Here is a 27287-nt window from a genome sequence, read left to right on the forward strand (position 1 = left end):
AATAGTGCCACGTTCCTAGGCCAAACTGAGCCTTGCAATCTTGAGATTTCATTGAACTTCTTAGTCTTTAAAAAGTTATTAATTTTTTTGAGAATTTTCTTTTTTTAGGGTAGTTGCATTTTTAATAATTAAACTTATCAGGAACTTGAGGCTTGAATATTTTTTGCACGCACCAACTGTTGAGCACTAGTCTCCTCTCAGAATGAGAGGGTTTAAGCTAATAGTCCACCACGCTGGCCGAAAATGGATTAGCAGACTTCACACACGTAGATAAATAAGAAAACCCTCAGGTATGCAGGTTTCCTCAATATGTTTTTCCTTAACTGAAATGAATTAAAATGTACTGGAAAAAGGTGGTTGGAGGTATGTCCTAGGCCGGATTATATTAGTAGATACCTAAATACTTACATGCTACTAATATTAAAAACGCGAAAGTTTGTATGGATGTTTGTTACTCTTTAACGCCGTGACTACTGAGGCGATTTTTGCTCTGGATTAACACATAGACTACTCTTTATCCCGACAAGATCCATGGTTTCCTGAGATTTGCGAAAACTGATGATTTTGATGATATGAATGTTTGTTACTCTTTCACGCCTCGACTACTGAACCGAAAACCATGGCTAGTAACCACCCTAACGGCAAAGACGTACCGCCAAACGATTTAGCATCCCGGTACGATGCCGTGTTGGCGGGTTAAGGTGGTAATGTTAATTAACGACCAGTATCTTGCTCTTCGAGGCACATACTTCTTATACATATCGATTTCTTAGCTCTTTCTTAGAAGAAAGAAAAACTTAGTATATTACACGCCCGATCCAGGACATCGTGATCCGAAACCACTGCTAACTACTGAACCATTGAGGCAGTTAACAATTTACTTACTCCATACGATGTAAATAAAAAAAATAAAGTTCAAAAACTATAACCCGACTGCGGCGTTATGAACTGAAAAGAGAAAAACAAGTATTATAGTGTTTTGGTCATAGTGAAACGCGAACACATAGATTTACGATTCGGTACAAGTACCGTTTTGGTCGAGTACGAACGATTTAGGGCAGTAATGGTAGGTTAATCCAAAAATTGTTCGTACATTTCGAATGTTTCATGACGTCACCATAAATCTGTCATTTGACGTTTATGTTAGGGATGATCGATATTAGAAAAACATCGATGTTAACATCGAATCAAAAGTATCGATGTACGATAAATATCGATTGAAAGACATCGATATTTCTAAAACATCGATGTTTTTGAAACAAATAAAACTATTTTATTTATAAAAGTTTTAATTATTAGATAAATGCACTCTTGCTGAGACACCATATTAACTTATTGAGACTTAAATTAACATTCCCAGTATTTCGGACACTTTGAAAAAAAAATTTTGATAGTCATCTGACTGACTATGCAATATTTAATTGAAGCTAGTACACCTACTGCACGCTAGACCACGCCCAAAAGAATAATTGACGTTTCGATATTTTATTTAGGTAACATCGATGTTTCGATGGTATCGAAGTCAACCCATCGATGTTATAGAGTTAAACATCGATGTTTATACAACATCGATGAATATCGAGCATCCCTAGTTTCTGTCTGTCAGTGTCATGTTTGTAAACAAGTAAACAATACTTATTATACTCTTTGCAAGTAAACAACAGAAACAGACACAGAGTGCTCATGCTTCTGCATGTTTTTAGTACTTTACTTTGTCTAACTTAAAATCTGAAATTTTAGAAAGCTAAACAAAACAAAGCAAAGGAAGGTACGTCTGTTTACATTTTTCATTTTTAAGCAAGTCTTTATCACCACTCGTTGGCCACTAAGGTTTATTTTGTAACATTGATTTGAAGAAATTACATGGCGATAATAGCCCTGAAACCCGTGCTGTGATTCACAACGTACCTCTACCTATTCACTATTCAGTTTATCAATGAATTGAAAAGAGATCTAGAAAAAATGATTCTCATAATATCAACATGGTTTGTTGATATTATGAGAATCACGTGAAATGGCCGCGTTTATGTGTGGAGTTTAAAGACAGTGGATCGAATAAAGACTGAAATATCACAATCGGGCAGCCGCTGTAGTCCAAGAGCTAACTTTAAGAAACCAGAAACTGTCACCAATATTGACGATTTCGATAAAAGTGTGATGAAGCGGATTGTAGCTTCATTTTGTGATAGTGGAGAAAGTCCGTCTGTAGAAAAAATATTAGAAAAATACAGAGAACATGTACCTGATTTTAAATGTGGAAAAACTTCAATGAGAAATCTCATAAAGATGGTTTGGTTTAAGTTTATGAAAAATTCCCAAGGAAGTAAGTATAATTTAATGGTAAGCAAATACTAAGAGCCGTGGTAGCCCAGTGGATATGACCTTTGCATCAGATTCTGGCGGGTGTGGGTTCGAATCAGGTCCAGGGCATGCACCTCCAACTTTTCAGTTGTGTGCATTTTAAGAAATTAAATATCACGTGTCTCAAAAGAAAAACATTGTGAGGAAACCTGCATACCAGAGAATTTTCTTAATTCTCTGTGTGAGTGAAGTCTGCCAAACCACATTGGGCCAGCATGGTGGACTATTGGACTAACCCCTCTCATTCTGAGAGGAGACTCAAGCTCAGTAGTGAGCCGAATATGGGTTGTTATTGATGAGTGAAACAATTCAAAACTCTGTCAAGCAAATGAAAGGGATGTAAACATTAATATTTCTGCAGATGATGTCAAAGAAGAAAAGAAAGATCCAACAAATTGCAGAGCCAGACAATAAGCAGGATGAGCCAGAAATGCAGAACTCTGTGCAGCTTATGAGTGGTGTAAAGAGACAGCATTACACCAACCGGAATTTGCCCAAGCGGTCGATGTGAGTTTATGATTTCAGGTTTATTTTAATTTACTTTGCAAACTCCTGATGCAATAGTGGGGTGTTCTTCTTTCTTTCCTGGACCTGTAGCCATGTAGCAGGTCGATTCTCTTTTTACAAATGCTAAAGCTTCGAAAAGGATTTGGTCCAAAATTGTATCGTGCTCAGGATCAGTCATTGTACACAGGCAGAAATAAAAGAAAATATTTTTGATTATACAAATAAATCTACAAATTTACTTTAATTCTTTCAAAATAATATTTATTCTCTCCCAAGAAATGCAACACTAATATGGGTAATAATGGTGGATTGATGATGTTCTCAATGCAGTAGTCGATTTGAAGTTTGCTGTCAAATGTCATGTTAGAGTTGCATTAAGGGTGCCATCTTGATAAAACTCAAAAACTTGGGTTTGAATTTTATTTATTTCTTTTTATTTAGTTAGGTTTATTCACTTATTTAGATTTTGTAATCCTTGTATTTTTTAAATTTAAATGATATGGGGTACAAGAGTGCACCTGTAATGGACCATCTCCTTTAAAAATGTATAGGAATGACATTCACTATCAACAGGTCAGGTCAGTTGTTGATCGGAGCTGTTATTCCCATACATTTTGTTAGTTTTCGAAGCAAGCTTTTGTAGAAAGAGAATTGACGTGTCACATGGCTTAGGCCACTAGGCCTTTTCTGTACTTGGCCACTAAGGTTGGATGTTGTGCATGTAGTTGTTATAAGACTACTGTCTGTACTCATATCTGATTGTTTTTTGTAGCTGAAATATGTAAAGAATTTCTCGCCCCGTAAATCCTATTTAAATTAGGAACTAGCATTTTTAAATTATGCCTTTAATTGGGAAACTTGGAAAATTTATTTCCATTAAGTTGCAGAGTTTCACTTAAAAACAGGCCAATTTTGATTTGACAGTTTTAGTATTACTGATATAGAAAACTATACCTAAAGGCCTTTAAATATAATTCAATATTCAATAAAATCCCAAATTCAGAGCAAATCAACCTTAAGTTTTGAGTATAAGGTTGAATTTGCATATGCAACTACTTGAATTGAGTGCCAAGATTTTGTGTTTGGCACTCATTGAATGGGGACGTTTTTGGTCGCTGATTGTGCATCCACTTTATAATAGGAGATTGATGTATAAAATACATTTTTGTAAATTTAGCCTAACCATAGTGCAACATATACCACAGTTGGTCTAAAGCCTACTTGATATAAATGTATTTTTATTTATGCTCAGGTCCAACGAACATTTGTTCAAGATTGTTCATTATTCCAACAGGACGGCGTCACTCTGGTTCTTCAATGCCGAGAAGCCAAAAGTGGAGGCTGAGCATCCCGAGCACAGCTTCGCCGACGTAGTCAAGGAGCTCAACCGGCGCTGGGCTGCCGCAGACCCAGAAACCAAACTTAAATATGAGTCCATTGCTGAGCAGGACAAAGAGAGATATGATAGGGTTAGTTTTGTTTTTTATTTTTCAATTTTTCTTTATATTTTTTTAGAATTTCTCCTGATTGTAAGTGATGATGCGAAAGATGAAATATATATATATAAGATGAAAGCGGGCTAACTTGTTTCGAGTAGGATGAGAACATAACACACAGGATGAAAAACTAATTTCGGTTTCTGCATGACTTTGTACCTGAACACTAAATCGCCTTTGCCGGTAGGGTGGTAATGTCTACTTTTCTTTACCGGGCATAGGCCTCCGTAAAGACAGTTCTTTTGATGTTAAGAATTAACTTGTTTTAAAGAGTTGTAGAGAAAAAAAAAAACAATTATTTAGCTAACTATTGTGTCTTTTCCAATATTTTGATCTCAATATCAGTTAATGGATGTTGAAAAAAATTTCTTGATATTTTGAGATGTGATTACATAAAAATTTTAGTTTTTAAATATGTTTATGACAATACGAGCCAAAACGCCTGTCAGACATGACAGTCAATTTTAACTGTTTCATGACATCACTGTAATAATTCCTATATACAAATGGAGCGTTTGACAAAAATATTAGTTAACAATTAGCTCGACGTTTAGTACATCAAGTGTGTTAGTGACGTCACAAAATGGACGACAGCGTTTTTGACGTTAGGAAAATTAGGAAAAATACGTGATATTTAAATTAAGTTTTATAAGAAATCCTTAAATTTTATTAATTGATATCGATATATTTCGGACCCTTATTCCATGAAATTAATATTAAATTTGATATGAGGCAACTACCCTATTATCACCATATTTAAACTGTATAAAATTAGTTCAGTAATTCTTGAATCTATTGTGAATACAGGAGGACTGCGTTTTACAAAATAATAATCTTTTTTGTTTTAAAATGTTTAATAAACTTAATTAACGTTTGCAGGAGATGGCAGCCTACAAGGCAGATCCACTTGCGCTTGACAAACAACAACATGAAGCAAACACAGGCGAAGAGCTTGTTAAGGTTGAGGTAGATGAATAGTACATAATATAGATAAATAAATTACTTAACATGAATGCATCACAAATATCGCTCACTTTTGTAAAAAAAAAATTAAATTAAAATTAAAATCCTGTTTTCTCTTTTCTTATCACAACGAAAGAGAGCGAGACAGCGATTTTTGTAGCCAGTCAATTCGCTACATAATAGAATTAACATCAAATCAATGACAAACACATTTTTTGTATTCCATAAAACCCATTGTTAACAACAATCACAATGTCAAATGTGAAATGGCATCTACCTACTCTATGATATCAACTAATGGTTGTCAGTATGCATTAGATGACATTTTTACCTAGAATCTCAATTTTGATCAGTTAGCAATAAATAAATAGTGAATACAAAATTATATGACTTGAGAATTACTAAAAAATAGCTAGTTGATAAATTTCGTATAAAAAGTGGATGCACAATCAGCGACCTTCTTGGCACTCAATTCAAGTAATCGTATTTGCAAATTCAACCTTTGTAACTACAAAAAGTAAACACAAATTCTATACCAAGAATATCTCGAGAAGTGTACACGTTTTTAAAATGATGGTAAACTTCAGTCCTATACATTTTTTTTACAGAACAATTTTTTTAAACGTATCATCTCAATGAAAGAAAAATAATTATTGCACTCAAATCTTCTTCTAAAAAACAATCACGTCACAAACATTTGCGTTTGGTAGTATTAGTAGGGAGGGGTTGTGGGTACTCCCCTTACCCCCACCAAAAGCACCCTCCGCGTGCGAAGCGATATCAAACCTATTAATTAATATTAATTTAATTAATCATGTATTTTAATTAATATTTCAAAAATTAATATCTCAAAAACGATGAATTTCCGCAAGTTGAAATTTTAGGAGTAGACTAACATAAACAAGAACTGTCAAACATAAAATTTTCAACTCTCAAATCGATTGTGTATATTGTACAGTTATGAGTTAAGCCCAATTCAAAACTCTGTCAAGCGAATGAGTGAAATATAAATAATAATATTTCTGCAGAAGAAAAAGAAGTCAAAGAAGAAACAGAAGAGGGGCCACAGAATGGCAGAGCAGGACAATAAGCAGTTCGAGTCAGAGATGCAGAACTGTATGCAGTCCAAAAATATCATTATGACTGATGTAAAAAGACGGCATTACGTTGATCCGAATATGCCCAAGCGGCCTCTGTGAGTTTATGATTTCAGGTTTATTTACATTTACATTGCAAACTCCCGATGCAATCATAGGGTGTTCTTCTTTCTTTCCTGGGCCTTTTCCGCATTTAGCCACTAAGGTTGGCCATAGTGTGTATAGCGGGATTTTATAAGACTACTGTCTGTACTGTACTGTATATCTGATTGTTGCTGAAAAATATATAGATTTTATCGCCTCATAAACCTTATTTAAAATAGGAACTAGCATTTTCAAGTTCTGGCTTTTTGTGGGACACTTGGACAGTTGATTTCCATTTACTTGCAAAGTGCTGATATTTTTTTCAAAATGATGTTGGTCAAGCAGTAAGTGGTTGGCGCAAGACCAAGAATAATAAGGATGACACAAACTATGAAAAAATATAATTGTAGCATTTTTTTTTATGAAAGAGCAACTGCTGATTTTCTCCCATTTTATAAAGTCAGTCTAAGTACTGACATATTTGTTTATTTATTATTCTACAAAATACATATTTTACAAATTAAGCCTGACCATAGTGCAACATAAACCGCAGTTGGCCTAAATCATACTTGAAAAAAATATATTTTTATTTATGCACAATGTTGGGCAAATTTGCCCAATTTCATTGTTTCAACAGATCGGCGTCATTCTGGTTCTGCAATGACGAGAGGCCGAAATTGGAAGCTGAGCACCCCGAGCGCAGCTTGGTCGACATACTCAGGGAGGTCAGCAGACGCTGGGCTGCCGCAGACCCAGAAACCAAGCTCAAGTATGAGACCCTTGGTGCGCAGGATCAAGAGAGATATGATAGGGTTAGTTTTGCTTCTATTTTTTTTAATATTTTTACAAGTATATTTCAATAATTATAGTGTATTTAAAACAATGCAATTTAGTTATAAGATTATTTTTAAAAAATTGCATGCTATTTTGTAGCTAATTCTATGCCAACATTTATTGTATCAAGATCTGTATTTAAAAATTTGCAAATAAAGAATTATGAATTATTAATTAGAAGTTAGCCCCTGACTACTCAATCTCACTCTGATGATGCAATCTAAAATGAAAGCAGGCTAACTTGTTTAACGTAGGATGAAAATCCACACCCATTTCGGTTTCTACACGACATCGCACCTGAACGCTAAATCGCGCTGTAAAAAAAAAAATAGTTACCAAATTACCCACGGCCGAAGAGTCCCATCAGACGGGGATAGAAACCTGGACCTCCGACTTGCAACTCCACCTCGCATACCACTGCGCCACAAACCCCGTCAAATTAATTTTAATATCTTTTCAATGTCATCAGCCATTGATGTCTTCTTTTCGCTGCTAGGCATAAGCGTCCTTTTGATGTTGGGAATTAACTTGATTGTTTCTGAGAGTTGTAGAAGTAGAGAAAGAAAGTAAAGAAAGAAAAAACAATGTTTTATCCAAGTATTGTGTGATTTCCAATATTTGGATCTTAATATTATCACTATTATTCCATTACATAAGCCAATGGACATTGATTGTTGGACATAACCATTTTATAAATACTTTTTACTATAAATTCCAGTCTAGAAAGGAGAGATTGAGAGCCCAATGGGATAACCTCTGCCTTCAATTCGGAAGGCGTAGGTTTGAATCCGGTCTGGGGCATGCACCAACTTTTCAGTGCATTTTAAGAAATTAACTGTCTCAAACGGTATAGGAAAAACATAAGGAAACCTGCATGCACGAGATTTTTCTTAATTCTCTATGGTTGTGAAGTCTGCCTATCTCTATTGAGCCAGTGTAGTGGACTAAGACCTAACCCTTCTCATACTGAGAGGAGACTCAGGCTCAATAGTGAGCTGAATATGAGTTGTGAATTATGACCAGTGTAGAGCCTAGACACTTCTTACAATAATTACCATATTTCGATTGATTTACTTCTTAATCCTAATTAAAGGATATGACCTCTGCCTCTGATTTCGGAGGGTATGGGTTTGATTCTGGTCCGGGGCATGCACCGCCAACTTTTCAGTTGTGCATTTTAAGAAATTAAATATCACGTGTCTCAAATGGTGAAGGAAAATGTCGTGAGGAGACCTGCATACCAGAGAATTTTCTTAATTCTCTGCGTGTGTGAAGTCTGCCAACCCGCATTGGGCCAGCGTGGCGGTCATTCTGAAAGGAGACTCGAGCTCAGCAGTGAGCCGAATATGGGTTGATAACGACGACGATGATTAATCACTCTGCATAACGGTAAAAGCTGCATCAAATCAGTTCAGTAGTTCTTGAATTTATTGTGCGGTGGAGGACTTTGTTTTACAATATAATAATCTCTTTCGATTAAAATGTGTTTTATAAACTTACTTGTAATTAACGTTTGCAGGAGATGGCAGCCTACAAGACAGATCCACTTGCGCTTGACCAAAAACACGAAGCAAACACAGGCGAAGAGCTTGTTAAGGTTGAAGTAGATGAATAGTATATAATATAGATAAATAAATTACTTATCACCAACGCATCACAAATATCGCTCTCTTTTGTAAATAAAAATCAAATTTTAATTAGAATCTTTTTTCTCTTTTCTTATCGCAACGAAAGAGAGAGACAGAGCGATTTTTCTAGCCAGTCAATTCGCTACCTAATAGAATTAACATCAAATCAATGACAATCACATTTTTCGTATTCCGTAAAGCCCATTGTTAACAAAAACAACAATGTCAACTGTGAAATGTCATCTACCTACTCTATGATATCAACTAATGGTTTATTTAATTTATTTATTTATTTAATACACTTTATTTGTACACCACAAAAATAAAAGAAAACAAGCAAAACAGAAACACAAGAAAAAGTAGAATACAAAAGGCGGCCTTATCGCTTAGTAGCGATGGTTGTCAGTATGCACTAGATAACATTGTTACCAATCTCAATTTTTATCAGTTAAATAGTAAATATGAAATCACGTGACATAAGAATTACTAACAAATACCTAGTTGGTAAATTTCGTATATGTCCACTAACAAATGTCAAATTTAGTGAATTTGCTTGCAGATCATCGCTATTGGTTTACAATATTATGTTATTTTGTCTTCAGGCCTACAGACGTTAATGATAATGACCAGGACTATCGGCTTAACGCGCTTTTCGAGGCGGATGCGGATGTTTTTAAGACAGTTTGTGACATTCGTTAGTCGTTATCAACTCATATTCCGCTCATTGCTGAGCTCGAGTCCCCTCTCAGAATGAGAGGTTTTAGACCAAATAGTCCACCACGCCGGCCCATTGCGGATTGGCAGACTTCAGATACGCAGAGAAATAACAAAATTCTCTGGTATGCAGGTTTCCTCACGATGTTTTCCTTTACAAAAAAATTCATACAGTTATAGCTTCCTTTCATTAAATGTGACATTTTTTAATATATGAACAATAAACATAAACGCACAAATAACAAAGATTTAAATTAATTTAAAGTAATTTTGTTTGAACGCTCATACAAATGTAACGATCATTACATTACCTACGACGTCATTAGTTCGTGCCATTTTGTATGGGGCGTTTTTCAGGGATCCGCGGCAGCTACGCAAATCTGACCCTTTAAATCCCTATAGCTCCGAAAGTAATGATCGCAGATACCCTGTTTCTTTTACAAAATTGCTTTACTATTAGCATACTCTTAATTTATATACAATTTAGAAAACTGCCATCATCCCTATTGTTATTGCTGATAGATAATGATTACCGAATTAAGATAATTCTCTGGTATGCAGGTTTCCTCACGATGTTTTCCTTCACCGATTGAGACACGTGATGTTTAATTTCTTAATATGCACACAATTGAAAAGTTGGTGGTGCGTGCCCCGGACCGGATTCGAACCCATACTCTCTGGAATCGTAGGCAGAGGTCATATCCACTGTGCTATCACGGTTTGTGAATGACGGTGCGAATTAAAAGCATGTAAGTTGACCTAATATACGAAATTGAGATTCTATGTAACAAATGTCATCCGATGTCTACTGACAACCCTTCGTGATATCCTAAAGTAGGTAGATGACGTTAATTTGTCAGTTGATGTGATGTTTATTTTAATAGGTTGTAAAATAAAAAGAGATATTTTTATTATTTTTATCGTAAAATTGTACATATTTTATAAAAAATAGTTACCTAGTATATATAAATTATATTTCTATGTTTAATAGTTGAGATTTTTATGGTTATATTTTCATTTACTTTTACCTTATACTGCTATATCTATAACTAAGCCATGTCGTCTACTGCTATTATTATTATTATACATGTCGTCAATTTGTGTTTGAGCTAGAGAAAGGGCCTCCTTTCCTTGTGCCTGTCTTCTATATGTGATATGTACGGAACAATAAAGTAAATCTTTTGAAATATTATAGTTTTTTTTATATATTGGAGCCTCACATACGCGAATGAAACCACGTTAGTCTCTAATTAGTAATATTAACCTTAACACTTAGGTCAAGAAATCTAGGCAATAGATCGACCTCAGAATACAAAATACACCAGAAAGATTGATCGCGCAGAGGAGTGAAGCCATTAAACTTAGGGTTCTTCAAGCAGTAACTGCTAACGACGGCGGCAGTCGACTGCCGTTGACTGCAGTCGACTGCAGTTGTCAGCTGCCGTTGGTAACGTGCTGCTCGTGTAAATGAACCCTTGCGCTTTTAAAACAGTAAGTACACAAGCGATTAGTCACTCTGTATGCAGAGTTGAGTGACGTGTTATAATAGTGTCAAATTAGATAAATTATGCCGTCTTGTGCTATTACTTCGTGTTATAATGCTGTTGGTAAAAAAAACATTACGCGGGTGGAAAGTGCGGCGAGTGCGAGTTGTTGTTACAATTTTGATACATTGTGCGCTTTTCAATTACAGCTGAACGTGGCTTCTCGTGTATTCTATATTCCGAGAGATCGACAATGTCTGACTCAATGATATCTTATGTAGAACTGTCGGTAAAACAGCATACAGTCGTCACTACAGACTACAGTTATGTGTAAAATGAGTAAAAAAATAACTGGATAATTTGAAACATCATTTATTTTATATAAAATGTTTTGATGACAAACAGTTTATAATATTCGGGGTCCTCCTTTTATTAAAAAAAAAAAAAATACTCCCGCTAGGGTTTCCATCAGAAATGTTTTAAGAAAATGTTTTAAGACATCGTGAAAAGTCCGTTTCATGGGGGTCGGGGGATTGTTGCGGAATGTAGTTCCACCTCGCGCTCCTCCGTGGTGGCGCTCAGTGTGAGGGGTTTAGCGGGTGGGGTGGTGGAGATGGCGTCGGCGCGTTTGGCACTGACCACCGCTAGATGGCGCTGAATGTAGTTTTCGTGCGGCGCTAGTGTCGCGGCGCTAGTGAGGCAGTCCTCGGCCACGGCGAGGTTTCCGCGTTCAACAATGTCCGACTCAATGATGACTGGTGTAGAACTGTCGGTAAAACAGCATTCTGTCGTGATGTGTGTAAAATGAGTAAAAAAAAGAAACTCTGGATAATTTGAAACATCATTTATTTTATAAAAATAAATGTTTTGACGACAAATAGTTTATAATATTCGGGGTCCTTACGAAATAACTCCCGCTGGAGTTTCCATCAGAAATGTTTCAAGACATTGTAAAAAATTTCTGTTTTTACAAAAGTTACTTTTTATCTTAAAACATTAACAACGTTACATTTTTCACATCTACATGGTAATTATTCTAATAACGGTCGATCACTTTTTTTTTTACATAATAACATTGGCATTTATGAAAATAACCGTCTAGTTAGGTAGTAGGTAATATCAATTAGTTTATTTTTTTTTCTAAAATTTCATAGGCCTTGACGAACTAATCAAAGTATAGCGTTTTGTCTGGTTTCTAATGCTGATTCGATTTTATTGTCTTAAATAAAATTCTTACCAAATTAGTACATCTTTTTTTCATTCTATTAATTACACGAAGACTAAACCTAATCCAAACAAAACTCCGAGGTATATCTATAAAATGTTAAAAATTAAAAAAAAAAACAAGTTTTTAAAGTGATAAGTATAAAGCTGGATGCGCATGATACGAGTATAAGTTTCTGGGAGGCACTTGTAACATTGATCGCGTTATAGCAAGAGAAATGGTTGTGAAATATCTTGAATAAGTACAATTTTCAATACCTAAACACAATTTTCATTGATATAGAAGGTTATTTGCAAATTCATTTTCAATGCACACAAAGCTTGGGATTTAGAAAATCACCTATAATATTTAAAATTAAGTTGCTCCATAGCTTGTCAGGAAAGTTAACTCGTAAACTTGTGTGACGCAATGACAAAAAATGTTAACACACTTGTAACTGCGTTTTTTTATTTTTTTCCTTTTGTTAATTAACAGATTTCTAGTATTAACGCTTCGGACCCAGTGTTTCTTTGAAATTACATTTTTAACTGCCTAGAACATATTTACGATGCGATAGCTAAGTTAAGGTACTATCAACATAATCAAAAATATTTTTTTAAAAACAGTTTTCAAGTCTTTTTCTATTATTCTATTTCACTTTTATTACACACAAAGAGTATCCGTATACCTGGCTAATGACGAAAGCTCGTTCCAACATGTCTCTACACATTATACAATATCGTACATAATTAATTATATTAAATGGCGTAAACTAATATCACGAAATATTAAGCAAAATAAGCTTGTAAAATTATAGAGATCCTAAAATAATCTATTTCTCATTTCATGTTCTTTAACTTATATTTATAAAGATTTAGCGCAAGGGCAATGTTTGTTACACAGTAAAACCCATGCGCGTCAACCTTTATGGCCAATTTTTAAAAAAGCTAGACATTAACGGCACAAAACAAGACATACCCTGATCGTTAGAAATTCAAACGCAAACAATAGAAACGTTTATTTAAAATAACGACCGATTCTTTTGGTGTTTATCTAAACGTATTTACACAGTTCAGTTGACGCAGTATCGCTACGAGGGGTCCGTTTCGTGGGGGTCGGGGGGTTGTTGCGGGATGTAGTTCCACCTCGCGCGCACCTCCGTGGTGGCGCTCAGTGCGGGGGGTTTGGCGGGTGGGGTGGGGGAGATGGCGGCGGCGCGCCTGGCTCTGACCACCGCTAGATGTCGCTGGATGTAGTGCTCGTGCGGCGCCAGTGTCGCGGCGCGGGTGAGGCAGTCCTCGGCCACGGCGAGGTTCCCGCGCTCGACGGCCACCACGCAGAGGTTGTGGAGCGCTTGCACGTTGTCCGGCTCCAGTTCGAGGATTCGACGGTAACACTGAAAAGTTGTTGATTATTAAAATATAAAAACGCCATAAATATACAGTACCAATGGGACCCAGTAGAAGTATCTAGGTATCTACCATAATTTCAAAGATATGCACTTTTCATAATTTAAACTGTCGTCGTTTCAGAGCTAGTCGTGTTGTTAAATACGAAACACGGCTGAAACTCAAGTGAATATTGCCGGATTATAGTTTCGAATTCATACCCATACCCTCATGAGCTAGTTCAAGCAACATTTTTAGGCAACATTTTTTTTCTCATTGTGTAAGTGCCGCAGGCTCCTTATGGGACCTCAGCGACGTCACCTGGGGGTTTAGGCGAGCGCAGAAGCATCGCCTGATGGGGCCCGAAGGCAGAAGCAGAGTAGATGGGCGGAACGACTCTCTAAGGGCGCCTCCTCTGAGACTCGGACCTCGGCTTAGAGGACCGTACGGGAAGGGTGTTTTGGCCTGAGTATCAGTCCGGGCGCCCCCGGGATCGTGAGCTAAAAAGCCCACGTCCGGGTGACGTCATATATCGGGGGCTTCGTCTTCGCCGGCGAAGACGCTGTGTAGCTTAAACGTGCAGCTAAAGCTGTAGACGTGAAAACATGAGGAGTCATTATAACCATATCGTCATATAGTAAGGGCGGTCACCGTGAGAGGGGGGGGGGGGGGGAAGTAAAAGTTGTCAAAAATGGTTCACGTAGTAAGGGTACGTTTATTATTACTTACACTCTCAGCTGCATCCAAGTCTTTAACCGAGTTGATGTATATGTCCCCCAAGAGCACCAACGCCTTGACATGATCCGGGTGGTGTTTCACCAGCTGCTTCAGGAACGGCGCCGCCTCCAGAGGCCTCCGCCTGTCCGCCAGGAGCAGCGCCAGGTTGAAGAGAGCGGACCTGAAGTCCGGCTTGAGGTGGACGGCGGCGCGGAACCAGCGCTCGGCGCACTCCGCGTCGCCCTCGTCCATGCAGACCATGCCGAGGTTGAAGTGGACGCGCTCGTTTGTAGCTGGAATGAATTGAATAAAGATTTTACTTAAGTAATAGATCCAGTGGCGTAGCTTGCCTTGGAGGGGTCCTGTATCAAAATTAAGTTGGGTTTCGATTGACGAACGGTAAATCCCAAAAATTCTTTAACAGTAAAAGGCCCTTATGTAAAAATTTGTATCCCCCCTATCATTAATACGGCTGATAAGGTGGTGCTACGCCCCTGAATTGATCTAAGGACAGTGGTGCAACTATTCAACATGAACGAATTGTGGGGCTCCAGATAAAATAGCACGTAATTTCTTTATTAATGTTAGTTATTAAGCTCATGGCATGGAGAGCTGGAGGCCTCTGTACCATGATGAGTCTGTGCCATTTTTTCCGACTTCAGTAACGTTAATGTCTATAGGGCAATTTTGTCATTTTAAACATCTGATTGTTTGTGCTGTTGGTCTTTAAAAACATTTTGCACGTTGATAATTATCCGATTAGCGACGATTAGCCGTTGTCGGGTAAAAAGCAAAGTAGTACAATAACATCTCCTATAGGAGAGCGGAGTGCAAATACTCTTACAATGGTTTGATAGTTCAGCGAAACGCGAAGCTGAAATGGCAATGGGCAGGCCACATAGTTCGAAGAGCCGATGGACGTTAAGGGTCCCAAGGTGCTGGAACGGCAACCCCGCACCGGTCGACCCCCCACTAGGTGGACCGAGGATATCAAGCGGGTTGCAGGGAGACGGCGGATACTGGCGGCTCGAGACCGTTGTGCTTGGAGTTCCATGCAAGAGGCCTATGTCCAGCTGTGGACGTCTATCGGCTGATAAGGTAAGGTAAGGGTTTGGTAGTAAAAATATGCTAGTGACTATGACGATGATGACCACTCACCATCTTTGTCCAGCAGCTTCAGCAGCCGTTGTCGCGCGATGTGCCTCAGGTCGGCAGCGCCCAGCTCTTGCAACAGTATGGCGGAGTTGAGCAAGGCTTGCTCGTGCTCTGGCTCCAGCTCCAGCGCTTTGTCCAAGTACGCGAGCGCTTGGGACGCTTTGCCTTGCTCTAGTAACACTACGCCCAACTGAAATTAAAAAGAAACAATTAAAAATTAAATTAATTAAAAAATATTGGGATACCCGCGATAGGTCTTATCTATCTGTCATTAACTGGTACGAAGTTAATGAAACTGCTGTCAAATCGTTAAGGCCAAGGGTCCCAAACTGTTTTGGGGTGTGTTGGAAGGGTTATCGAGTCAATTTATAGACTTCATTGACACCCCAAAACATCAATCGAAATCGACTTCTAGGATCGATATTTACCATTCTGGGAATCCATGGATTAGGCCGTAAACCTTGTCAAAGAATTAGTCATAAATAGCTGTACTTTAAGCCTACAAGATTAAATGGTTTTATTTTTAATTTAAGCTTGCTGTTACAATATGGAACTAATTTATTATTTTAACGAGTCCCTAATATCCTTTAAAATATTTTTTGATCTTAACACTTACATTATAGTATATATCCGGATTGCCACTGTCATACAACAGAGCCCTCTCATACACCTCTTGGGCCTCCTTTGTCCTATTCAATTTGATCAAAATATCCCCCCTATTTATATACGCCTGCGTATAGTCTGCCCTCATGCTGATCGCTTGTCTGTACAACATGTCTGCCTCTTCCAATCGCGTAGCATTTTTAGAAATCAAATTGGCAAGATTCAGGAATACGTTCAAATGATTAGGAGCTATTCTTGCTTGGTAGGATTCTCCAGGCTTTGCTTTTGGTAGTAAAGATTTAGCTTTCACGTAAGCTTCTTCAGCATCTTGGTATTGTCCGAGATGATTGAATGTTCTCCCAACGTTTATGTGAGCGCCGACGTCGTCTGGTTGCACGCTTACGGCTGTTTTGAAGAATTCTAACGCCTCCTCGTATTTGCCGTCGGCTTCTAAGGCGTGGCCGACGTTGTTGTACAGTTTGGCGTTGTTTTTGTTCACCTGCAAATAGATCAGACAAAGAAAATATTACCTTAAAATATACTGAAAGCGAGTGAAAAAACGGAGATTTTTTAAACAACAATATTAGTCAGAAAATACTGAAATTAAAAATTGTTAATTTATTAAGTAAACATAGAAGTATTTTCGGAGTTGTTTCAGTAGGTCCAGACATTACCCCTTCGTATATTTGTCTTGGGAGTTTGCGACTGGGATGCGTAAAAGCATTTCTCCCCAAAAGATTACCTTCTATAACCTCGCAAACTTTACCACTTAATAGTATCTATACTCACTTTAAGTCCCGAAGCGAAAATTGAGTATTCAGTCTTCCAGTCCCAGTTCCTGACGTAAGTCTTAGCACTAAACGCCAACAGGAGGAATACCAGCGAGGCGGCGGCTAGCTTGGCGCGTTCCTTGGCCACCAGCCTCCAGCCGTGCGCCACCAGCAGGCACCAGCCCATGGAGGGCATGTATAGCACTCTCTCAGCCACCACGAAGCCCACGGGAAAGAATAGGTTGGACGCGGGCAGAAATGGTAGTACGAGGAGTGCCAGCCCCTGGAATAGCAACAAGAAACAAGTGATGGTAAACTAAGGGTTTCAATAGTATATTGACTTTATTATTATGCAGAAAGTAAATAAATCTAATGGCAATATGGACATATACTCGTAATTCGACAGTAATCCAATTGTGCAATTATTAAGTTAATATTTCCTGAAGATTGTAAAGTTGTGGGTACGTATTTAGTTACATCCATTGAGATGGATATGTTACTCGTAATAGTGAAATTCATTAAAAGTGATATTTAATTCGAATCAGCGGGTGCATAGATCTCACAATTAAAAATTTAAATCGTTAGTTTTCAAGCACCTTTAAAAAAAAGTCAAGTTAGAATAATTTATTTTGTAGTGATAGTAGTTTCCACCGGAAGGAAAATCGAAAAGTTACGGATAAATGAGTATCGTCAGATCCAATTGTCTCCGATCATCTTTCCCAATAATAGTCTTGGCTTACTAGAAAAAAAAAATTATCATACCATTGACAGAGCTGAGGAGCGAGTTCTTAAGGCATGAAAGGCCGCTGCTATCAACACAGTGGCCAAGGCAATGGTGGCGAGGTTCCTCGGGTCCCTCCACGATCGTAGCAGCGCCACCGTGCCCATGGTCCAGTCGCAGCAGAGCGCCTCCGGCAGAGCGAGCAGCCAGGCGTTCAGTGCGGGCAGATACGCGAAAGTTAAGTGTCTGTGGAAGTCAACAGATTAAAAAATATGTTATTGTTACGTCACCTGTGCAGTGGTGTGAGTTTTTACCTAGGGTTAGACACTCAAAAGTTTCTTCTTCAATACAGTTTCCTCAGGGTACATTTTTGCATTTTTAAAGTGCAGACAATAAAAAAAAAGCTCCCTGTGGCAGATCTAAGAAGTCCAACCGCCTTTTTGGTCCAGTGATTAGTCTTCGTAGGTAGGTAGTCGGGTTATGAAACATTGTGTTTTTTCTTGCTTTCAAAAACTACTCAGTAAAAATTCCCGGACTTGGGAAGTTGGTGATGCTATACCCTTGTACCTCGGAGAGCAACGGTAAGTCTTAGCTTAGCTTTTTTAACGTCCTTTATAAAAGCTCTCGTGCGAGTGAGGGCTTAGTCAAGGCATTGGAACAGCGTGGTTGGCCCATATCCTTGGCCCCTCAGAAGGCTGACAATGATTATGATGGTATATGATATATACCTGGCAGGAGGCGCTGCAGCTCCGGCAGGGTTGTCAAACCGCGTGAACACCGGCAGCTGCGCGCCCATGACGTGCAGTCGCGCCGCCAGCAGCGCCAGCGTGGCACAGCACACGGTGGCCACGCGGCGCGCCGCCTCGCCGCACGCGCAGCCCCAGCCGCCCTTGCCCCAGTACTCGAACCACGGCCGCCCGTTGTTGCTGCCTTTGCGCTGACAAACAAAACATTCACCACATTAACGAACATAAATAAACACATTGAAAGCACAGTTTTGGTCGAGAACATCAAGCGTGTCGCAGAGAAGCGCTGGATGCTGGCGGCTCAAGATCGTTTTGTTTGGAGGTCCATGCAAAAGGTTATGTCCAGCAGTGGGATAATGATGATGATTTTTTTTTATTCTTTACTAGTTAGCCCTTGACTGCAATCTCACCTGATGGTAAGTGATGATGCAGTCTAAGATGACAGCGGACTAACTTGTTAGGAGGATGATGTAAATCCACACCCCTTTTGGTTTCTACACGGCATCGTACCGGAACGCTACATCGCTTGGCGGTACGTCTTTGCCGGTAGGGTGGCAACTAGCCACTGTCGAAGGCTCTCACCAGCCAAAAGAATAAACTCATTTGTTTTAAGCAGGCTTACAAGCACTTTTGAGCACGTCAGGTTATAACAGAAGCCGATTCTAACTGAGCTGGTCAGCGTTTGGGATTCTTCGCGATATGTTTTAGTCTAAAATTCCTCAGTGCCTGAGGAAAACAGGCCACAATGGTCATTGAAAATATTTACACGAGGCCTATATCCCGCAGTGGTCTTCCATCCGGTTATTAGTTCTTAATAGAAGGTCCTAGTATTTATAAGTCATGTAAACTTGGTAAAATAATATTTTTTCAATTCATTTCAGTTATAAATAATGATAACGACTAAGCTAGCTATCGGCTTATCAAGGCGTATACGGGGCAGCCCCCGAAATACATGGGCCCCTTACGTTGCAAAGCAATTTTTTTTAAAAAGTAATCTAGTATATTACTTAATCTATGTGGTGCTTCTAAAAACTGCAGAAATGACAAAAGCAAAAAAACAATACTTAATGGTAGAGAAAATTAAAATCTAAAGTTATTTTTCGGGATTTGTGGCTCTATTGGGCCCCCTAACTCATTCTGATACAGGGACACTACGGTCGGTCGGTCGGTCTTTATGGGTCAGGTTTTTCAAGATATAGTTTTGCAAGATATATACCTTCTAAAAACCAAGTAGGTACCTAGATAAATATACCTAAGTACCTAGCTAGTTACTTAATCTAGAAACTAATAAATGTTAATAACGTCTGTCCAAACACATCTCTCAAGACTAAACACAAATCCTTCTATAAAGAACCAACAACGTCGTGGATAATATCATGTTGTTAAAGCCCCGTTAGACGATCTCATTAGTCTCGAAAAGCAGGACTTTCCAACTAAAGTAGGACACAATGCAAACTAGACTTTCAATAAAGAGCTGCACGAGAGTCTAACATCTGTAGACTCCCAGGCACACAGGAAACAATATAAGACCTACTTGCGATTGCGACAGGACTTGTTTCGGACCAAAGTTTAGTTTGAAACTCCGATCCGTTTTAGAACAAATATCTCAAATCAAAGGCGCTGTAGCTTACGAAGTTCCTCCTCACGGTTCAATGTCACTGATAACGTTCTGCTCCTTAATTTATTATTGGAACTTTCGAATTAATCTCCTTTTGTATGAAGTGATTTGTACTGAGAAATTGTATTGAAACATTTCATATGCTCAGGTTTATTGACGGTAACTCAAACCTTTCACTGATATATTAAGGCCTCATTCGCACGAGAGTTAAAAAGCGTTGCGTTAAAACCCAGCGTTGGCGGGCGTAGCGTATAGTATGAAGTTGAATGAAGGTCTGTTACCAACGTCGTACAAAATCGGGAACATATACTTGGAAATAAGAGTTTACTTGAGGTAAAAAAAAACTTAATGTTACAATTTACAACCACGTCGCTATCGAAAATTATAAACAAGCAGCTATTCGCGACTTCGTAGGTACGTTTGGAAGTCGATCTTTACTGTTATCTACGAGTGTGAAAACTTTAATAAGTACATGTAGTATTGGGGTTTTAGAGATCGGCAGCGAAATTAATTCCCACTACTGGAAAATATTTGGTGATAAACATGGGCGCTTCCATGTTTTGTACTACTTATAAGACGTTATAAGTAGGTATCTAGTATATAATGTATATGATAGGTTAGTCGATGAATCCACTAGATCCGAGGACATCAAGCAGATTGCAGAAAGTCACTGGATGCTGGCAACTCGAGACCGTGATGTTTGGAAGTCCATGCAAGATGCCTATGTCCAGCAGCGGACGTCCATCGGCTGTTAATGATGACAATGACTTAGAAAAGCTCCATTAAGGTAAGTTGTATCAATGGGTTACCAGTTTTTTTTATTCTTTACAAGTTGCCCTTGACTACAATCTCACCTGATGGTAAGTGTTGATGCAATGGAAGCAGGCTAACTTGTTAGGAGTAGTATGAATCCACAACCCTTTCAGTTTCTCACCTTCTGCGCAACGAACAGCTCGTAGACGACGCAGACGGCGGTGACGGTGATGCCTTGCTCCTTGCACAGCATGGCCACGCCCACGCACGCTGTGCACGCCACTACGTAGCGCCAATCTGAAAATGTAGCGACAAATTGTTACGAGTTCCTCAACCCTCGAGTACGGGTGTTATTAACATTCATAAGCATAGGTTGATACCCAAATAACTGTTGAGTGTGTGAGGAGCGGGCGTAGCAAGACGAACATTTCGTCGATTGAAAAAGGGGCCTTATAGATGTGTCTTTGCCCACCCCTAGATTTGTACACACTACGCTACTGAGCACATGTCTCCTCTCAGAATGAGAGGTTAGACCTTGGTCCACCACGCTGGCCCAATGTGGGCTGGCAGACTTCACGCATGTAGAGAATTAAGAAAATTCTCAGGTATGCAGGTTTCCTCACAGACGGGATTCGAAACTGCGCCCTCTGAATCGAAGGCTGAGGTCATAGGCCACTAGGCTATCAAGTCTAAATTCAAATTATTATAAAAATAAGGTATTTGTATGAAGTGGTAACAACAGTGATAGTATAAATAAAATGGTTGACGATTTGAGTTAAATTCTTTATTAGGTAGCGTGAACACCGTCACGCTGCTAGCGATTTAGTGCGACATTGGTTATGATTTTAAATTGTTTAGTGTGGGCATGGAGAACGTGTTGTGCAGTGGAGGTGAGTATTGGTGCATTCTGAAAGGATACTTTAAAACATCTAAAGGACTTGTGACCTTAGGTGTAGGTACAGCCAAGGTCACAAGTCCTGGGTGACGAGGTGACCACATAGCACCACAAATTTCCCATCTCCGAACTGTTATTGAGATATATACATTAATATTTAATAATCCACCCGATTACAACATAATGGAACATAATCTTGCTACTTAAACAACAAGGCATTTTTTTATTTCATTGTACTCTTATGTATCTATAGATTCAGTATAATTCAGCACAATATTCAATGAAAAAAAAGATCTCCAAACGACACCAAAGGAAAGCAAACAATGATACTCTAAGTCGTAAGAGGGATTTTGGTGCCTTTCAACCACTGTTTCAAGCAATTTGGTCCAAACTTCTGAGAGATAGGGCTTATCGGTCACTTAACCGCAGGGCAACGTCGGCCTGAGACCCGGCGCTCAAAGACACAATAACGCTTTATGTAGGTAAGTCAAAGGGCATTCAAAATGTCGCCCGACTTGGTAGCTTCGGCTATACAAGTGAAATATATAAGAATAGAAACTGATTGAGCTGATCTTTGTGAATATTTGAGTATTTATAACCGTAGGAAATGTTATTTCTAATTTATTTCGTGGTTGTTCGACATTCATCATCATTTTTAACCACACCCACTAACAATGAAGTATGTTAGTTCACATATACGAAATTGAGATACTACGAATATTATAACACACGTTCGATTTGATGTTTATTTTAATAAGCTGATAAGGCCTCCTAATAGGAGAGGGGACATGCAGCTTAAACCCACCAAGCTCCAGTGCAAATTGGTGGGCTTAGGGTTATAATGTTTACCAATCGACATAGCGATCAGTATAGATATTAATGATACTGCCAAAAGTGCTCTCCAAGGAACGGGAGTGTTACACTACCAATTTAACACGTTCGCTGCGGCACTGATTTTTCTATACTTTCCTTTGGTGCGGTACGAGGTTTTTTGACCTCGTACTAAAATTTTGTAGTGCGGTACGAGGTCAATCGACCCCATAACTCTTGAAGCCGCTAGACGTACGAGGTCAATTGACCTCAACCGCAGCGAACGTGTTAACTTCTCAACTCTTGGCAGAGAATTTTCGCTGTAAATTAGGAATGAGAGAAAAGCTCGGAATTTCAGAGCTCAACCCAAGATCTCGTGATTCGAAAACACATGATTTATTACAGAATTAACAGGCAGTTAATACTAGAGTAGATTGAAACCTGCGTTTTATGTAATTAACTCCTTTATTTAACCCGAATAATTTTCGTAACTATCCATTAGTTACGAAAATTATTCGGGTTAAATCTCAGTCAACATCAGCAACAATATTAATTGAAATCGATTCTTATACTATATCCGAATAAACCTCGGATTATAATAGAATTAAAGTTAATATCAGCCACAATATTTGAAATAGACTCAACTACATCAGAATAATTATCGGATTATAATGGAATTGAAGTTAATATATTATCAGCTGATATATTTGACATAGACTCTTAAACTACATCCGAATAATTCTCGAATTATAATGGAATTGAAGTTAAAATCAGCCACAATATTTGAAATAGACTCAACTATATCCGAATAGGTAATTATCGGATTATAATGGAATTGAAGTTAACATCACCAACATTATTTGAAATCGACTCTTATACTATATCCGAATAATTCTCGGATCATAATGAAATTGGAGTCAATGTCGGCCACAATTTTTAACCTCATCAGGCGAGAGCTCCGTCCAAAAAGGAAATTAACGTAGAGTGAGAACCCCAAACATTTGCTCGCCCTCACAGCCTAACGATATTACATTCACGGAACACGGCACACCGGTATCACGGGTGTTCTCCGATACTTCGGTGGCCGGGTTTTAGAAACTTTGAAATATACGTGTGAATACGAATAGATAATATATAATCTACTCATTTTTAACTGACTTCCAAAAGGAGAAGGTTCTACGTTCGGCTGTATGTATGTTTTTATTTTTTTTTTATTTTATTTTTTTATTGTATGTCCAGCGATAATTCCGTCATTTATGGACCGATTTTGAAAATTCCTTTTTTGTTTTGAAGATTTTGATTCCAGGGTGGTCCTATTTTTCTCATGTCAGGATCTGATGATGGCATCCTGGAGAAATTGAGGAGAACTTACGAAAATTGCTTGGCTTGGCACCGCCTTCAAACTGATCAGAAGGTAGCACATAGGTAAGATGGTTTTTTTTGCTTTTTAGTTTAAGTTAATTTTCGAGTTGGAAGTCGGTTGAATTTTTCATTAAAATTTTTATTCCGATTTTCCTTTATGCTGTAGAGACGTGGACTATTCACGCCAGAGAAAGACAAAGAATTGATGCGTTCGAGATGTGGTGCTGGAGGCGAATGTTACGTGTACCGTGGACTGCCCAAAAAACAAATGTATCAATTCTTTCACAGCTTCAAATTAAAACACGTCTCTCAATCATCTGTCTACATTGCATCCTCCGTTATTTTGGACATATCACACGCCGTGGTAACGTGAAAAAAATATTGTGGTGGGAAATGTGGAAGGCAAACGGCCACGAGGTAGATCTCCAACCCGATGGTCGGATCTTCTCAAGGAAACAGGACCTTTTACAGTGCCGTCCAAATGGCCAGCGACCGTACTCGATGGAGGAGCATTATATACCAAAAGATGACTCGCCAAGAGGTGGTCACGATCCTCAGTCATGAGTGACCGACTAGAGAGAGAGAAATCTAGCAAGATACTTGGACCTTACTCATGAGATCCGCCATGTGGAATGTTAAGTCAACTATTATTGTTCTGATAGTTGTCAGTCAATGGTTTTATAGCGAAAGCTTCGACCAACACCTTAGGAAGCTTTCGATCTGCTGGATCAAGAGTCAGATGCAGAAGGCACTAATTCTTAATACGGCGCGTATTGTGAGGAGGTTCCTTACTCTGGAACCCTGACCATCAGTTGCTTGGGCACTCAAATGTCCCTCAAAATGAATCGTGTAGTGCAATTCAATACCAAGCTTTTTTATAGTCTACATAATCCTTAGGACTATAATAAAATAAGTTTTTCTATAAGCTTGCGTTCAATTACACTGAGATACTCCGAGCATATCCAGGGAGCTATGCTTGGAGTCACTCAGTGACTTTTTTATCTGACATGACGTCAAAATCTTCGGTAAACCGCAGTTTATATACTTGCCATTGATGTTATGCCAAGTTCAATAGAAGCGAATAATCGATATGGGTTTTATCGGCATTTTCCATAAAGAAAAATACATATGCAGACAAAACCGTGAACAACTGTTAGTACTCAATAATTCGTCCCTCAACAAAATTAGTTCCAGCATACACTGGATTCGCGTACAACTTTCCCGAAAGTGCCGTTTATAATATTCAAATTACGGGTCGGCTTGTCCAACAATGCATATTTGCGAGGGTGAAATTCAGGACGCCGAACATTTTCAGAAAATTCCACATAATTTCTATATTTTGAATGTGTTAACATTTTTTTTCAATACATTTGCCAGTTAAGTGGTACTTTTAAGGGTCAACGCCCACTGTAGCAGGAACGATTTAAATTCAACTGTAATTGGCGCAAATTGAAATCACGGTGCGATTGTTTTACAGCGAAAATCTTAAGTATTTCTGAGTAAATATTTTTTTTTCTACATACACATAAATTACTAGTATAACAGGTGTTAAAACAGAAGTTTAGTTTTTTGATGAACAGAGAATATTTCTTCTGTTAAATTATTCTAATGGCTCACACACCACATAGACACTTTTTGTTCACACTTTCACAAATCTTTCATCAATAGACAGCTAATTGTATTAATGTACTTAGTTTTCTATTGATAAAAGAATTCTGCAAATCGCTCCAGTATTTTTTGAGTTCATTCATTAAACACGAATATATCCAAATTTTATTCTCTTTATATTATTAGTAAAGACTAAATCAAAAAAATCAAAAATCATTTATTTCAAGTAGGCTCAGTTTACAAGCACTTTTGACACGTCAGTTGACTATTTGTAAAGATTCTACCACCGGTTCGGAAGGCAGGTTCTGCTGAGAAGATACCGGCAAGAAACTCAACAGTTGCTCTTTTGAAAAAGTCATACAGTATTATAATTTACAATTAATAACAATTACTGTTTACATTTCTTATAGTTTTACTTCCTGTGTGAAGGTGGAAGCTGATCCAACGGCCTCCAAGCATCTTTATCATTAAGGAACTCATCAATGTTGTAGTACCCTCGACTAAGTAAATGTTTTTTAACACATTGCTTAAAGCTATGCATTGGCAGGTCCATCACAGTCTTGGGGATCTTATTATAGAAGAGTACACCCAAACCTACAAAAGATTTTTTTACTCTTTGGAGACGATATGCAGAAATAACTAACTTATGCCCGTGTCTAGTAAGACGTGGGTTTAAATCTCCTTTTCGTTTGTACAAATTAATATTTTGTCTTACATATACTATACTGTTATATATATACTACTACTAGCGGACTCCTGCGACTTCGTCGGCCCTTAGACCTCTTTAATCCAGCCCTTACTAGTATCGCTGTAAAAATGGAGTAATTTCTCCCGTTTTCCCAACATTTCCCACTGCTCCACTGCTCTGCTCTTATTGAATGTAGCGTGACCAAAGGTACTTTTAACCTGAAGTATGAAGAATAATTCTACCAAGTTTCGTTAAAATCCGTAGAGTAGTTTTTGTTTCTATAACAAACCTACAGACAGACAAAAATGTTACTGATTGCATTTTTGGCATAAGTATCGATCCCTGATAGTTATATTGGAAATATTTTTCATGTACCTACAGAATTGACCTCTCTACAGATTATTATAAGTATAGATAGATATACATAACATACCAGTATACCGTCGCCTGCTAGCCGCCCGCGCGTAGCACAGGAGAGCGCCCAGGAAAAACACTGACGACAGCATCTCTGCGCGCCCCACGACTCCTGTCACCTGCACACACACTCGCCTTTAGTGTAAAATCCAACGGACATGCTCCAGCCAAAGACTAAAGGGAAAACATAGAACGCGCAGTTTATTTTCAATTTCGCACCACTAGCTTTGAAAAGCTTCTTTGACGTAATGTTTGACGACCTCTCTGAGGCAGTTAGTGTTGTGGTTCTCTCAAGAGAGCTTCTGGATTCCATTCCTAGCTCGGGACAGTTTAGAATTTTATGATAATTCTAAATTGACTCAGGTCTAGTAATTGTCATCGGCCGTGGCTAGTTACCTCCCTACCGACAAAGACGTATCCTCGAGCGATATAGCGTTCCGGTATGGTTCCGTGTTGAAACCATCAAAGGTACGGGGAGATTAAACTTGTACCTCGTCCAAGTAAGTCCACTTCCATCAGAATGCATCGTAACTTAACATCATGTGAGAATTGAGATCGCAGTCAAGAGCTAACTTTTCATTGAATAAAAAATAAATCAGGGATTTTTTTTTCATTTAATTTCAATACGCAATCTCAACTAAACGGTATGGTTATTTAACTCATGTGG

At 38.4% G+C, this 27287-nt stretch overlaps 2 protein-coding genes across 3 annotated transcripts in view; one reads left to right on the forward strand and one right to left on the reverse strand.

Moving 5' to 3' along the window:
• The first annotated feature begins 1615 nt into the window (after nucleotides 1-1615).
• Nucleotides 1616-10873, forward strand: LOC112057214 (high mobility group protein DSP1). 2 transcript variants are annotated; one of them, XM_052882121.1, is made up of 7 exons: nucleotides 1616-1768; nucleotides 2723-2868; nucleotides 4163-4337; nucleotides 5244-5330; nucleotides 6356-6522; nucleotides 7146-7320; nucleotides 8862-10873. In XM_052882121.1, the coding sequence occupies exons 2-7, from the start codon at nucleotides 2723-2725 to the stop codon at nucleotides 8955-8957; spliced, it is 846 nt and encodes a 281-aa protein (XP_052738081.1). In that variant the 5' UTR covers nucleotides 1616-1768; the 3' UTR covers nucleotides 8958-10873. The 2 variants fall into 2 exon arrangements, with proteins under 2 accessions (XP_052738081.1, XP_052738082.1); XM_052882122.1 differs by having other exon boundaries at nucleotides 5244-5324.
• A 1124-nt stretch (nucleotides 10874-11997) lies between these two features.
• The window catches only part of LOC112049285 (protein O-mannosyl-transferase Tmtc3), a 261294-nt gene continuing 246004 nt past the window's right edge, over nucleotides 11998-27287 (reverse strand). The window contains exons 4-12 of the mRNA XM_052882120.1: nucleotides 26640-26739; nucleotides 21025-21140; nucleotides 18455-18663; nucleotides 17768-17972; nucleotides 17025-17288; nucleotides 16249-16734; nucleotides 15636-15822; nucleotides 14490-14770; nucleotides 11998-13768 (exon numbers count right to left, since the gene is read on the reverse strand). Of these exons, the coding sequence (XP_052738080.1) occupies nucleotides 13463-13768; nucleotides 14490-14770; nucleotides 15636-15822; nucleotides 16249-16734; nucleotides 17025-17288; nucleotides 17768-17972; nucleotides 18455-18663; nucleotides 21025-21140; nucleotides 26640-26739 (2154 nt within the window). The 3' untranslated portion in view covers nucleotides 11998-13462. The remainder of the gene's footprint in view (nucleotides 13769-14489; nucleotides 14771-15635; nucleotides 15823-16248; nucleotides 16735-17024; nucleotides 17289-17767; nucleotides 17973-18454; nucleotides 18664-21024; nucleotides 21141-26639; nucleotides 26740-27287) is intronic.

This window comes from Bicyclus anynana, chromosome 6, assembly GCF_947172395.1.
Source record: "Bicyclus anynana chromosome 6, ilBicAnyn1.1, whole genome shotgun sequence".
NCBI classification, from domain to species: domain Eukaryota; kingdom Metazoa; phylum Arthropoda; class Insecta; order Lepidoptera; family Nymphalidae; genus Bicyclus; species Bicyclus anynana.